Here is a 16,763-nt window from a genome sequence, read left to right as displayed (position 1 = left end):
CCCGAACGGAGTAATTTCTCCATTTCTCTCGCCAAGTACGTTATCTGCTGTTAACTTGCCTACGTTTAAGCTACAGGCTCAGGGGGACATAACCTAATGTAACAATCCCAGCATCAGCGAAAACGAGTGTCTGGATTTAAAAATGTTTTTTATCTTTATCATGCTTATATCCTGATTTGTTTCTTAATATTACAGCAACTCCATTCTGTTCACAATGAACAGGTTATCCTTTTTTTTTTTTACCTGGAACAATGTATTACATTTATTAATTTACTCTATAAATTAAATGCTTATTCCATTTATAATATGTGTATTTTCCTGATTACACTTAATAAGTTCAGCATTTAGTATGGATGCCTATACATTTTTCTATATATGTTCATTTTAGCAGTGGGTTAAGAGGGCTATACACCTAATCATTTGTCAAGCTAATTAGACAAGTGAACTGCTAACGAAAACAATAATGATGTAATGATAGTGTATATCACTGGTAATTGGGCAGATTAAAGTATACTCTAAAAAGCTGTAATTTATATTGAACTATTTAGATGGGGAATCCGATGGTAAGAATCTTAGATAAAAATAAAATCATAAATATAAAATGTCATCCGTGGTTAAAAAAATAATAATAAATGTTTGCACATTTGCAAATGTGTCTGATTTTACTGAAATTAAATATTCAGAATTGATGTTTCTAGATGCTACATGGATCTTATGCTGCTTGGAAGTTAAGATTATAATAAAACAGAATTGTATTTTCTTCCAAATGCTTATTACAACATGTCACTCTCTCTGCCTTGCAGCACTGAATGTATAAGTTTAAAAAAAGAAATAAAGAAAATGCAATGTATAATTTTCCAGCCAAGCGTATCTTATTTCTTAGAGAAGATGCCAAAACTGACCATATTTATCTAATGGTTTTCCCCTTTTCTATCAGATCATCTTCCGTAAAATCAGCGATGTAAAGAAAGAGGAAGAAGAGAGACAGCGTCAGAAGAATGAAGTGACACTTAGTATCCCAGTGGACCACCCTGTACGAAAACTGTTTCAAAAGTTTAAACAGCAGAAGGAGTTACGGAACCAAGTCTCTACAAACAGTGATCTGGAAAGAAATCAACTTCAAGTGGAGAATCGTTCAATGCACAATGGAGCAGTCATTACTGGCACCAGCGTGGTGACTGTGTCCCAGATAACACCCATCCAGACATCGCTTTCTTATGTTCGAACCACTGAATCTCTGAAACAAAACAATAGGGATGCTATGGAGCTTAAGCCAAATGGCAACAGTGACCCGAAATGTCTGAAAGTCAACAGCCCCATTCGTATTAAAAACGGCAACGGGAAAGGTTGGCTGAGATTGAAAAACAACATGCAGGTACAGGAGGAGAAAAAGGAAGACTGGAACAATGTTACAAAAGCAGAATCAATGGGCTTGCTTTCAGATGACCCAAAATGTATCGATCCAGAAAATGGGGTTTCAAAAAACCCCTTAAGAAAAACAGACTCTTGTGACAGTGGAATCACAAAAAGTGACCTTCGTTTGGACAAAGCAGGGGAAACACGCAGCCCACTCGAACACAGTCCCATTCAAGCTGATGCAAAACACCCTTTTTACCCCATCCCCGAACAAGCCTTACAGACCACCCTCCAGGAAGTCAAACTTGAGTTAAAGGAGGACATTCAGTTGCTGAGCTGCCGAATGACTGCTCTAGAGCAGCAAGTTTCGGCAATCTTAAAAATACTGTCAGAGAACAGAGAATCTCCATCTACTCCTCCCCCCAATCCTTCCAGTCCCCTTCAAATACCATGTCAGGATATTTTTAGTGTCTCCAGACCCCTCACACCAGAATCAGAAAAAGAAGAGATTCATGTATAACGTATACTGTGTGTGCGTGTAGGTGTATTGCTGCATATATAACGTCTGCACATTAATGTCTATATATGCAGTTATACATACATTTATTAATCTAATTAATTTGATCTATTTTGATGTGTAAATATTGCATGTCCAGCTGGATTCTGGCCTGCCAAAGAGATGATCCTTAATCTAGATACTGTATTGCTTGTAAAATATGCAGTTGACTGCATGCATTCTCTCTTATTTATAATCTTCAGTACAAAAATTATTTGTATAATAAAGGTAATGTTATATTTAAATATCAGGGTCTAACCTGCCAATGTTACTATGAAATTTGTAGATCTCAGGCTTGGTATAATGACCATATATTGTCTAAAACCCTTCCACCATTTCATCAGCAACATAACGCTGGTTTAATGCTGATAAGACACCCAACGTCACGTGTCTGTGTGAGAAAGGTGGGTGTGGAAGTTGTGCAAGTACGTATGAATGTATCACAGGCATTGCACTAGTAATATATATCATGCTAAGTTACGTGTAGCAATATCTATAAAGTAGCAGTTTACAAAAGATTTAAACTGCAATATTTGCAATTTAATAGATTTAGTGAGCCAAAGCGTGCTAAATGATAAACAATGTACAGAATAAGTTACACATGCACTAAACTGTAAATTCAAAGGGAATTCAAAGTGACTTTCAGATTTTGAGAACTAATAAGCTGAATTTTTCCAGTTCAAAATGTTGTCCTATAATATGAAATTTACTTTGAATTCCCTTTCAATTTCCGATTGTTCTATTTTCGCGAATAACCCTGATAGTTTGATAAGTAAGCCTGGTGTTCTAGCGTCGTTATCTTGGTAAGAGGAAGAATAAAGGACTAAATAGAAGGACAATGGACCATTGCTATACATTTTTATAACCAAGGGTTAAAAATATGGGTAAAAGTTATTTTCACAAAACATTTTATAGGGGGTCCAAAGTCCTGCACATGTGAACTGGCCCAAACAAGCTGTCAAAATAACAAATATTTTTTTAGCAGTATAAGGATTTGTAGAATAAACAGGACATGCTTTCAGTAGAAGGTCGTATTGCCCTTACCCTCACTCACAGAATTAGCACAGAGGATTTTAAAATGAGAAGAGATTGAAAGCCTGTGCTGAGAAAACAGGTCTGCAGCTTTTGCAAGCGCTTCTCTCTCTCCCCCCCCCCTCCCCCACATATACCCACAAATTAATTATGCAGGAACAAATGTTTATATGGTGGGTACACTAAAATATATATATTTTTAAATTCAATAGTGTTTCTTTAAATAAATAGATATAGAAAGTGTGGTTTTCAAAATGTTTTTGTGGATCTGAAAGAAATAAATAAAGTGTAGTTTTCCACAGGGGTCCACCAACCAAAGAATTAGGGGTGTGCTGAGCTGTAAGAGGGGGCTAATATAATGTAGAGCCTATCAGATGCCCTGGTAACCACAGTAGACCTGCACTAAAATTCCTATTTAATTGTATTTTCGGGACACAGATTCCTTTGGCCGTTTAAATGACAACCTCATTCCTTCTCTTATTAAATGTATCAGATCACAATTAGTGCAGGATAATGAGTCCTCTAGGCTTAACTGTTGACAGTTGCCCTAATAATTATTTGGAGGGTATGCCTTGTCTATCTGGCATGGTGGCCCATAATAATGTCTTTTAATTTGAGTTCTCAGCAGATTGTATAATATGTATAACTGTATAAAATCACCACAACCTTCGAGACTGGAGGAGGAGCGGGGGAATCTATGTGGCTTAGTTAATTATAATTAAACCATACCTCACTTTAACCATCTCACCTTGGCCAACAGGGGCTCTTGGTGCCCTCTAGTTATTTATGTAGAACAATTTAATTTGTATTTTTCTTTTTGGTACTCCTGGTTACTAATTAACTAATACTTGAAAATGTCAGTCCTCAAGTAGACTATCAAAGAGTAATAAGTGACAGTCAATCACCCCCAGGAGAGCTTTAAAGGAACACTCCAAGCATCATAACTACTACAGCCTACTTTAGTGTTTATAGTCCTACGAGTGCTCTGTCACCAGTCCATGGTAAGTAATCAAACTGTTTTTGTACGGATTGACAACATAACTGGGTCTTGTCCAGTGCCCGCGGCTGCTATCCCTATTTCCGGCCTTTTATTTTAGGAGAATTTGGTTATCTGTACAGAGCTAAGCAGGGCCATGCTTGTTGTTGAATGCAGTCCTGCATCGGCCAGGCTATACTCTACAGTGACATCCAACTTCTCCTCCAGTAGAAGACCAGATGCAACGTGGTTACATGGTACAACCATGCAAGTTGTCAAACGTATCACAATAGTTTGACTACATAACGTAGGATATTACCAGGATACTCCTGGCACCAAAACTATTACAGTGGGCTTTTGTAGTTATGATGCTTAGAGTTTTCCTTAAAAAGGTTGGCTTCTCCCTTCCCTCTTGGGAACATGTATTGAACTAATGTCATCCAACCATGTCCAACTAATGTTAACTTAAAAAGTAGTTGAACAGTTGGACCTCCTCCACTATATTGTCTATTGTCTAATTAAAATCCACTACACTATTCGAAGAAACTATATAGTTAAATATTGCATTTCCCTTTTTTATTTTGTTTTCTGTCCCTCAGGGATTGCATACTCTGGCCTCCAAGAGGTTGAGGGCTTACAGAATTCTTCAAATATAACATATGGCCAAATAATCACGAGTGATGTAGTTCAGAACCAGGAGACATGAAAGGAAATCTTAGAAGTGGACGAAGCCCACATCAAAATTCCTAAAGGGTTACAGAGATATCAGGGGGCATGAACCCCATACAATGGTTAACGTAAAAAGAAAGGACTAAAGTGAAATGTTTTTTCCACTAAAGATGGAAAAATTGGACATCCATTCCAAAGCCAGCTCAACAGTCTGTTTGTCACATATAGAGAGAGGCTGCCTTGAAGCAGCTGTATATTTTTCCTAGTCAGCTAGACAGTCTGTCTATAACATACAGCGCTAGGCTGCCTTGAAGCAGCAGTGTAATTAACTTTATATAGGAGCTAGACCTGGTGAAAGCCATACTCCCATTTGATATATATTTGCCTTGGTGGCCTCTATCTCTGGGAGGAATTTGGTTTATTGGCGGGTATTTACTTTTATATGGGGTCTGTGTCTTTACCCACTTACTTTGGGGCATCTATGGACTGACCCTCATGTGTATCCTGCGAAACCAGTCTCTTAGTTACATCTATAAATTTGCGCTCTAATCAATCTATTGAAACATTTGCTTTTTTGCTGTCTCTATGTACTGATTATATATATCAAGTATAAAGTCTATTTCTAAGGTACTTAAACCATGTAAGGAGAGATTTGGATAACGGTAATGAATTTTATCCACTATCTACTATGGTGTATATAGATACATGGGTGTTGATACTACGTTCCTTTTTGACTAAACAGCTTCCTATGTATCACCACTCTACTTAAATATAGAGTGGTATCATAGATACACACCCTCATTTAGCTCATTCTCGACTCTCTACTACTTGTAACAATTTAGATAAATACTACATGACTACACATGGATAATATGTATTTATTCTAAATTGTTTAATCCTACTATAATATACCAGAGTCTGTGGGAAGGAGCTGTGGACTCACGTTTATAGCCGGGATATCTACAAAGTCCTGCACATTGTGGGAACCCCCCTCTTAAGGAATAGGGTGTGTGCGATATCCGATTTAATATAGACTATACTATATACTGTACTCTTTACTTTAAATTTTATCTCGGATACAGTTGTCACCCCCATTACCCGTGTAGAATATCCATATTGCATCTACCCAGTTTTTAATTCACCTGTATTTTCACGAGTGTTTCACCTTTATTACACTTTATTTTTGTTTTGTCCGTAAGTGGCTTAATAAAGGTTATACCCTATAATTATTCTAACTTTTTAGAGATATCATCTTGTGGAATGGATGTCCAATTTTTCCATCTTTAGTGGAACAACCATTTCACTTTAGTCCTTTCTATTTACTTTAGTTCAGAACCATCTAGGGGTCAGAGTTAAGATGCCCCCCCAAAATAATTTGTCTTGAGGGTGCCCTGCAATTCAGCAGGCCAGACATGACCAAATCGTAGACCTTTAGACATACATTATCTCTGCCTTACAGAAAAAATATCTACAGAAGGGGAAAATAGAACAACTCATAGGGTAGTACAGGCATAGGCAACCTTCGGCACTGCAGATGTTTTGGACTACACCTCCCATGATGCTTTGCCAGCATTATGGGTGTAAAAGCATTATGGGGGATGTAGTCCACAACATCTGGAGTGCCGAAGGTTGCCTATCCCTGGGGTAGTATGTCAAAACCAGTATACATTCACGATTCAAGGTTACACAGACACAAATTGGTTGATTGTAGGCATGTCAAAATTTCTAAAGATGGTATAGAGCTGATATGAATTCTTCAAACTCCAAAAGAGGGCATGTAGGAAACAAAAAATTATATAACAATAAGTGCAGATTTAAAAGACCATCCACTGCGCTAAATTGAGTAACACTTACACACTAGAAGTGGTATTCAGGCATATAATGGTCTCAGAAGGCTGTTGTTCCGAAAATGGAAAATCACCCCTTGATGATAGTATCAAAAATGTATTAAATGTGACAAAGTAAATAAAATCAAACAAAATAAAACAAATAAATATGAATCCCACAGGGGCCCAACCCTACGCGTTTCGCCCGGTAATCCGGACTTCCTCAGGGGTAACGTATGTTAAGTCCTCAATGTGAAATCAATCTGATGGCTCTTTGGTATCCGCTTCTTTTTAAATCCCAGCCACTCCTCTTTCTATGCGCGGGCCAATCCGATGTTGTAAACCGCGGCTGTGTATCATCACTCCAGGATTAGATGACGTCATACGTTTGTACGAGTGAACGTATGCGTGTGCGTTCCATCTATGTGAGGACTCGTACAGTTCTTGCGGCTCATTGCTCGCATTGAGTTAGTTCATTCATCTCTTATACGCTCATAATTAAAAATAATGTTGCAAGAAAAATAATAAAGAAATAATGTTACAAAAATCATAGCCAGAAAATATTTATATTTCAAACATTCTTTTAGACATGCTCTACCAGTGTTTCAAATATACTAATCTTTTATTCTTTAAATTAATGAAGGATTATTAAAACTCATACTCTCAAAAGAAAGTTATACAGAAATCTAAAATGTGAAAGAAATTTTCATTTTATATCTAAATTATGCACTTGCTTGGGACAGTGCCCTGGTGCCCCCAGATGTGGGACACCGATGAACAAACTTGGGGAGCAAGACAGGAGCTTAAAATAAATCAGTCCTGTCAGATTCGGGACTGTTGGGATGTATGATAATATATTTGTTTTTAACTTACCCAATATATCTCATGATTTGTATTATTTAAAGCACATTCACTTCCAGACATCTACACCAGTTCACCTTCCTCAGTGAATGCCCTATTTTAGTCTGGTCAAAAGCAGGGTTCCAGATCACCCCTCCCGGACTACTAAGGGACACACTGTGTTATTTATTAAATAGGGAATTGGCAAAATAACCAAGAAAGAAAAATGATCCAAATCCGTTATTCTTCCATTTCAGCTGTTTTACATAAAATTCCCTAGTGAATTCAAGATAAGTCATGTTTTATAGAATAACCCTTTAAGCAATAACAGTGCGGCTTGAGGAGGATATCTGTAAAGTATTTGTTTAACAAAGTACAAGGAAAATCATTGTTAGTCCTTAGCAGGATACAGGCTACTAATTCCTGTACTCCAGCCACTGCATACATTACCCGTCATGCACAGCTAAACATCTGGCTGGGCATGATGGTAAACAGCTGCAGCACCAAAGGTTAGCCAGTACCATGTATACGCTATGTATACGCTTGAATGTATTTAGAAGGAATTCTTTCACTGCAGCCAAGCATGGCGCATACACAGCATAAAATAAGAATATTTTTTATCCAGGTTATTTTAATGCTTTATTTCAGTTCTTGAGATCCTGTCCACAATGTTTCTGTGAAGGCATTACCACAACTGTAAAATACAGTGAGCTATAGCTGGTGTCTAACGCCATTTAAAAAGGCACAGAGTAACTCCGATAAGGAAACTAGATATATTGGTATTTATTCTGCATGCTCTAAAAACAAACGGTTATTTTAAGAATAAATAATTTATTAAACATGTATATTTTTAAAACAAGTAGGAAGCAAACGTACGGTCATCTGTTTAATACCTTCGCTTTAAAATGAATATAAATAGTGTATCAAACTCTTTCATATATTCATAGGTTTTAATTAGTTAGAGAAGACTCGGAGAGCACTCACTTTACACAGTGAAGGGAGACAGAGACCCGAACTGTGACACCCTTCATTGGAACAGACTGTCCATCCTGGGCCCCTTTTAGCTGTTTTACTGTAACTCCATAAATTTATGATAGCCACCTAGTAGGTAATACTGGTAAATGTAGTTAAACATGGAGGGACACAGCTAGGTATCGAGGTTGGATTGGCTAGAGATGCAGACTGGTAATTAGTCATTGTGGGAAAGGAGTTTTCTTGGGTGATGGAGATGAGCATCTATCGGGAGGATTTTCGGTTAACAAATACTGGAAATGCTAATTATTAAACCCAAATATACTTTTTGTTTAGTGAAAGGGGGACAGAGATTAATTATAAGAGCTGCACTTGAGATTCAATAATGCACCATTTCCAATAACTGTATAAAGTACTTTTGCTAGAATTTCATCAGTGCAATGTTCGGCAGGTCAACTGAAATTTGTGATATAAGTGTGTGAATGTTTGTATAAGAACCTAAAATAGCTAATCTTTTAAGTATAATTAATGGCCTATCAAAAAAAAAAAAGTTTAACCACTTCCATCCCAACTCATACATTCATATTAAAATGCCAAACAATGTTTATCCCGTAGAACCCTATACATACAACTTTTCCAGAGGAGCACATTTTTATGCTCTACTCTGTCTTTATTCGGTTTCCATTCCCCTGCATTTATGCAGAGGAACTGTAAACAACAGCCCTTCTCACACACTCAATTTTGTCAACATTTATTGCCGCATTCTGGTAGCAATTTTGTAAGGAGTGATGGCCGTCAGCACACCACAGGGGGTTGTTTGTGGGCTTAAACTGTCGCCTGCATTGCTTTGTACAGTACAGATGTGTAGTGAAGCTGATTTTACTGTATGTGAGTGTTGACTTAAAACTCTGATGGTGTTTTTGAAAGCTACCATTCCCAAAAATGCCACCTGCAAGTGTATTTGGCTATATTTATCTTTATTTATATTTATTATTCTATGCAAATATTTCGGACTCTGTTGGGTATATCACTAAATACCATATAGTCTAAAATGTTTTATAACATGCCTGCAATATTTCTTTAAAGGATGTATTAACAAATTAACCGTTTTAAAAAAAATAAATACATTTTTAATATCCATTAACAGAGTTCAATACCAAGAATTACGGTTTTATCCAATATGTATGTGCTAGCTATGCAAACCTATGTTTCAAATGAATGCTACTTTTTTTTATATATATATATATATATATATATACAAAAATCTATTGGATTTTTAGGAGGAAGGGGTTTAACTTCAGACTATATTCACATGTACAAATTGCAAGCCCTTCTTAAATGTATGAACATAAATTGGTAGCTTTGTCCTTTTAGAATGTTTTCACTAAACAGTGAACCGTGTGGAAGTTAACAGCTGCAAGTTTGGTTTTAAACTCATAACAATTCACCATTTAGTGAATAATATTGTAAAAATTGAAAAATTGAAACAGAGCAGCGAATATTCTGTAGAGAGTGAGTGCTTCATGAGTTCGGACAATAAAAACTATTTACAAGAAGGATAAGTGCTAGATAATTAGACAATGGACTACCTGAGGAGCAAACAATTAAAAAAGAAAGGGGACTCTTTACGCCACAAATGATAAGCACGGACAAACAAAAGTAACATGTTGCTCCTGATAGCAAACAAGTAGTAAGTATGGTAGAACATAATAAAAAAAAAAAAAAAAAAGCCCAATGGAATATAGTCCAAAATGTTCTCTTTGCATCAAACATTCTTGCTTCTGATGGGACTTGGTATTACATCCACGTATCCATGAAGAGCAGAAAATAGAACCATAGTAGTATGAAAAGCGGAAAACATACAACATAAGATGTGTGTATGCCCACTCACATGGTCTGGAGCTTTAAGCCAGCTCCAGTTTAGATAGCCTGCAGTAGTATATTCCCCACTTTTGGATACATGTGTCTCAAATGTATCAGTCAGTGGTGATCAGTGGTGGGTGTGTGACAAACAACAATTGTAATTTTGGAATATTGTAATTTTAACATGAGGATTATGATAAATAAGAAACCCGCTCATAAGGACAGAGTTTACGTCATAAGCTCAATAGAAGGGCTACTAAACTGGTTCATGGATTGCAGGATAAAACTTACCAGGAAAGGTTAAAGGATCTTAACATGTATAGCTTGGAGGAAAGACGAGACAGGGGGGATATGATAGAAACATTTAAATACATAAAGGGAATCAACACAGTAAAGGAGGAGACTATATTTAAAAGAAGAAAAACTACCACAACAAGAGGACAGTCTTAAATTAGAGGGACAAAGGTTTAAAAATAATATCAGGAAGTATTACTTTACTGAGAGGGTAGTGGATGCATGGAATAGCCTTCCAGCTGAAGTGGTAGAGGTTAACACAGTAAAGGAGTATAAGCATGTGTGGGATAGGCATAAGGCTATCCTAACTATAAGATAAGGCCAGGGACTAATGAAAGTATTTAGAAAACTGGGCAGACTAGATGGGCCGAATGGTTCTTATCTGCCGTCACATTCTATGTTTCTATGTTTCTATGTTTCTATGTGACTATGGTGCAATAATATCTACCATATGGATATCAGTTGGTGACAAATTATTTAATTGAGCAGCCAAATTGCTCAGTGCATTCAGCATGGTGGTATAATCCCCACCGGTGGGAAATTAGATCTAAATAAAAGGTATTTAACAATTGCAACAGCACTAAAATTAATTAAAATGTTGTAGATTAATGTGTGGGAGCTGAAGATGGCCCATAGCAGCTCTGTGACTCAATCTAAAAAAGTTTTCAATCCATTTTTGAAGCGTTTCACTTCTCATGGAAGCATTATTATTGTGTAGTCTGAGCTACTTAAGGATCACATGGCGCTCTTTGCCATCATGCGGTGCAGGGCTCTAATGCCCACTGGCAGCATAGTCCATCATGCAGTAAAGGTACCAAACAGGGGTTTAATCTCTCCTGGTACCAAAGACCCCCAAGTATCTTTCTGGGGTCCCCTGTGTCAGCTGGGTCCACAGTTAGCGGCCCCAGACTGACAGATGAGCTAAGAGTAGCGCTCATTGTGAGTACTGCTCTTAACCCTTTAAATACCGCAGCTGAGCAATCTTGTCCCGGCTCTAGGATTTAAAAGGGGGGAGGGATTCCCAGGTATATTTCGATACCTGGGGGTCCACACTGTCAGTTGCCTTACAGAAAGGATATGAGCAGCCCTCAAAGTATTGACATTGGCAGAGGGAATCCCATGAAAGGTGAAATTAGGCGGCTGGATTAGGGCTGGGGGGAATGTGGGGTATCATCGTACTCGAGAACAGTAGCAGAATACAAATATGGGATGTTTGCAATAGTGGGACACACTCGGTCTCTAAATGTCCTCAAAATAACATGTATGGGGGAAAAAACCCACAAAACATTAACTAATTTGACCAAAGATTGCGATAAAGTGGTTAAATTAAAAGTGAGAAAAAGCTCTTCACTACATATCCTGGGAGGTGTGCTATCTACAAATATATACTGTTGTGTTTTGTATTCTGTGACTACTAAAAAGATCTAATCTCAGCATGCCAAATGTTGCAAAATTGTAGCTTTAAAAACTTAATTCATTCCTTGCAGTATTTATTTTATAACTTATAAAAATTAATTGAAATCCTAGACATATTGGGAATTTAAAAATCAGGACTAATTGGTGAATGTTTTTTGAGTTGGTTTTCTTTACTTGAACTTGCTATGTAGAAATCATTGCACGTAAAACAGTCAAAAAGTGTTGTTGTTTGTTTTAAAATTTCTTTCCCATTTTGTAATATTTTCTTCTTATTTAATAATGCACTATGTATACATATAGGGTATCAAAATAAAGCCCTATTTCTCCTCTAGAACGATATACAATATGTATGGTTGCACTTAACCAAAAAGAGGGAAATTATGGTGGAATCAATGCATGCAAAGGCCTTCGTCACAAACACGTTGCATCTCAAAAAAAGCCTTGTTCCTTAAGGGGTTAATTCAGAATTGTATGTAATACATTGGATTTCATAGTGTTAAAACATGTCACCTTTGCTACATCATCCAAACATGCACTGTTTACTTCCTATCTTTGAAAGAATTCTGAAATACAGACTCTTGAAAGAAGAAATTGTGATTGAAATATCCTGTGATTACAATGTATGTAACACTATCACAATGGTAGCTGCTATGATCCCATAGCTGTAAATGTAAGAATTATACTGAGATAACTATTTTAGGGATTTATTTTATGTGAATATATGGAAGCTTGATCGTATGCTCAGAGCTGATGTTCATCATTACTTTTAAAGAACCATCATAATGAAAAGAAACTCAAACATAACGGAAAGGTTGTGTGACCGATTTTTTTTATGTAATATCTGTGTAAAGATTATGTAACTATAATGCTTATAAATCACAATTGTGTTACCTGCCACCTGTTGGACTACACTTCCATGAGTCTCAGCCTTTAGTTAAAAGACAATTATGGGAGTTCTATAGCAATCACTGAAGGGCGATAGTTGCTCTGAATAGCTTGAATATTTTTAAGAATGTTACAAACTCAAAAAAAAATAAAAAAATACAAAGTAAGCTTCCCCAAACTACTCAGAAAAACAAATAGAATAAAACAAACAACACTGGCCAATGTCTAAGTGCAACACATAACAATACAACATTAACTGAGCCCGATCAGACTAGGGGAGTGACTAAATTATAAACTCAGAGCAGATAGATAAAACAAGGTCACGCTAAAAAGAAAATGATCTGTTATTTCATTTTATCAATTTACAATAATCATTAATAAGACCATTCTCTAATTTATTAATAGAATTTTAAATTATCCAATGATTATTTTTTTATAAGGTTATTTTATGCTTTTGGTATCACATTTAATTTTGACACAACTTCTGGAATAAAAGGGAATCATGACGGAATATATCCGTCGTCTGTCCTTAAGGGGTTAATATGATCATGTTTTATATATCAGTTTTGAAGACTATTACTAGGAAAACAATTGCCATTCTTCTCGAATTATGGAAATATGATTTCAATCCAAAGTGATTCATCGCACAAGCGGAGCCAATCTTTGTTCATTAAAATCATTAATACTTTTGGGGAAAACATATACTTCATACTTGCAGGTATATTATTGATGTCCTGCATGCTAAGTGCATTTTTTTTTCCAATAATTCCACAATATTTTTGGGCACTTTTTTTTTTTTTTAATTTAATTAAAAAAAATGTAATCATCATTACTGCGGTTTAATTTTTTTTGTGACTTCCGTATATTTCATTAATTGTCTTGTGTTTAACCCTCTTAGTTCTCTAATATCTTTGTAGTGTGATGAACAAACAGGCTTTATTATGGAATTATTCACTAAATGAAAAATTGTAAAGAATCAACTGGCATTGCAAATTTTAAGTCAAAATTAAGATTTGTTTTTCTCAATTTCATTATTTGGGAACAAATTGTTCATGGTCCGTTTTCCACATTTCACAGTTTTGTGAATAAACTCTGCTCACATTTTAAAGAATTGCCATGATTGTGATAACAGGATCAGAGTCGGAATTTCTGGCACTTTTTGGTATAGAGTGAAGGCAGCATGAAATGCCCTATTATAACTACTCCAGCCTACCCTCACTCTAAGTGTGTACTACAAGGGAAGGTTTAGCAGATATTTATGGATTTTAGGAGCCAAAACATTCTCTTTCATGAGTCAGAAAAAGTACATCAACAGATTTCTCTATAAAATACTTATCATGTAATCCATTCCTACTCCCTTAGTCAGAAGTATGTAGAAAAAAAATAATATAACATTTATTGGAAAGAGCCTAGTCTAAGCATAGGCTACTGAGTGGGCAAGCATCCACACAATTTGAATAAAAGGGTAGTGTGAAACCAATATTGGCAATGTCCCACAATGGACATAAACTGAATATATTCATGGCCAACATAAAAGCACAGAGACAAAGACCTTGATTTAAAAGAGCACTATAGTCACCAAAACAACTTTAGCTTAACTAAGCAGTTTTGGTGTATAGATCATGCCTCTTTCGTCTCACTGTTCAATTCTCTAATATTTAAGAGTTAAATCACCGTTATTTCTGTTCATGTAGCCCTAGTCAAACTTTCCCTGGCTGCGACTGACACAGCCTGCATGGAAAAAAATGGTTTTGTTTTCAATCAGATAAAAACTTTCTATAAAAAAAAATTGTATCATCTGCTTTCTAATTTAAACTTTAATCACACACGGGAGTTTCCTGCAGAGTTTAGCAAACTTTTGACAGAGCTGGAGATAATAAATGATCAATTAAACAAAATTTGCTATTAAAGAAGTGTAAACATTAGATGACTCTTTACAGGAAGTGTTTAGGAAGGCTGCGTAAGTCACATGCAGAGAGGTGTGACTAGGACTGCAGAAAGAAAGTAATTAAACTTCTAAATGGCAGAGCGTTGAGCAGCGAGACTGCAGGGACATGATCTAGACATGATCTATACTGCTTCATTAAGCTGAAGTTGTTTTGGTGACCATAGTGCCCCTTTCATATTTTTGGATGAACTTTAAAAATTAGTACAATCTGTTAGAAAAACTATTCAAATGGTTTGTATGCAAAAATCCCTATAGACTCCGAAGGTGACTTCTGTAGATAAATCGTTTGAAAACAGATTGTGATCATTTTGTAAAGCTTATCAAAAATAATTAAATTGAGGCCGATATTAGATTCAGATAATAATGCCAAGAGTTTATTTACCAAAAAGGAACTTATGAGTTGACATTTTTGGAAAATATATATTCAAAGTGAGTGATGTTGAATATATTCTTCCAGTTCAGCAATTCTGACGTATAATTTCCCAGTTTGTTGTCACAACTGTCAATTCACTGTATAAATCCCTAAAATGATATGGAACATATCAAGAAAATCACCTAGAGATAAATCTTCGGAATACTACGTGAGAATTCTACATCCTCGGAGGAAAAGAGGGTATAGTCCCTTGGACTTATTCTGCTGTGTTAAAATCTAAAATGGAAATTGATTTCAATGGAATTTGTATGATTTGTTTTATATACCTAGGTGTAACTATATTTTATTGTGACACAAGTTAATAATAAAAAGATAATAATAATAAAAAAAAATTATATTTATTGGGCGCATACATATTCAGCACTTGTTTAATGCTTAGTAAAACCAGGTAAGTCATTTGGGGTAAGTCTTTACTATCTTTCAACAATTCTTGAATGTTGGCAAAACTACTCACACTGGCCGTTTGGCTGTTTTTCTTTTCTGAACAACAATTTTCTGGCTTTCAAATTGATTCTCGTCAGATTGAGGGATAAGTGTTGACTGGACCTAAGACATTCAGTTTTTTGGTTTTAAATTTGGCAGTCAGAGCTAATCACTAAAGTGAGAATTCCAAAAATAGACAAAATTATCTGGTTAAATTATCAAAGTCCTCTAAGCTTCCAATTCTACTACTTTGGCCTTAATTTAGAAATTTACTTTGAATTTCAAAAATTCTTGCTTTTCAGAAAGGGTTTAACTCTTAAAGTTAGGAAGGAGCTAACGATCTTAACCAAACCATAAACAGTGATGTTTTGAAGTGGTTTTGGCATGGCTGACTGAGCATTATGTTATATTATATTTACCAAAACATTTGGGATGCCAGTGTTGGCCATCACAGAAATAGACACTTTAGATAACAATATCCCTCCCCAAAATTTTAAGCTGAATTTGAAATTCTATGAAAAGAATGAAATAAAAGAAAGTTGTAATGAATATTCTAAGATGCATGCTCATATGTTAAATAATAGGTCAAATCTAATAGTCAATTAATAGGAGATTATTAGGTTACACTAGTTAAATATATAAATATATATACTGAATGATAGATGTATTTTTTACTGTGCATTATATGCCTGACACAAAAATCTAGCCCCACAGAAGGAATGCTGTATCACTTACAAACCGAATCGTAACATCACTAGATTATGACAAATTCCTGGACCTGAAAGTGCAGGATAGGTAGGTGTTTATACTTGCCTTCACTACAATGGCGTTGAGTAGATCAGTGGCAGAACTAATTTAGTAAGGTCCTTTGTACAAGTCAGTTTTTGGGGGGCCCTCCTCTTGCGCAAGGGTGGCTAAGAGGTAGACCTCCACCTGTCATGAAACTTCCACAATGCTATAGCAGCTGGGGATCTACCATTGGCTAATCTTTGCAAGGTTGTATTTGTCAGCAATGTTTGTGAGCATACAGACACTCAACCTCACTGACATACAGATACACACATATAAACACCTGACACATGCATGCACAGATACACATCATAATTATATTTTCAGCCATCCAGCTGTTAATATACCTTTTATGTGCAGGAGTGTGGCTTCCCAGGGTACTGCTGGCTGAGACTAATAAAAGTGAGGAATCCACTGATGCACTCTTATTTGCAAAACTGCACCAGGATGAGCCACAGCACTTCTGGTAAAATATTTCTTGGGCA

General features: G+C 36.0%; 1 protein-coding gene across 2 annotated transcripts in view; it reads left to right on the top strand.

The window, feature by feature from the left end:
- Positions 1 to 2,109, top strand: part of KCNH5 (potassium voltage-gated channel subfamily H member 5) — a 215,366-nt gene extending 213,257 nt beyond the window's left edge. For both annotated transcript variants that reach the window (XM_063440105.1, XM_063440106.1), the window contains one exon: positions 938 to 2,109. In XM_063440105.1, coding sequence (XP_063296175.1) covers positions 938 to 1,876 — 939 coding nt within the window. In that variant the 3' untranslated portion in view covers positions 1,877 to 2,109. The remainder of the gene's footprint in view (positions 1 to 937) is intronic.
- The last annotated feature ends 14,654 nt before the right edge of the window (positions 2,110 to 16,763 follow it).

Source organism: Pelobates fuscus, chromosome 13 (assembly GCF_036172605.1).
Source record: "Pelobates fuscus isolate aPelFus1 chromosome 13, aPelFus1.pri, whole genome shotgun sequence".
NCBI classification, from domain to species: Eukaryota; Metazoa; Chordata; class Amphibia; order Anura; family Pelobatidae; genus Pelobates; species Pelobates fuscus.
This window is presented reverse-complemented; position numbering and strand designations above follow the sequence as displayed.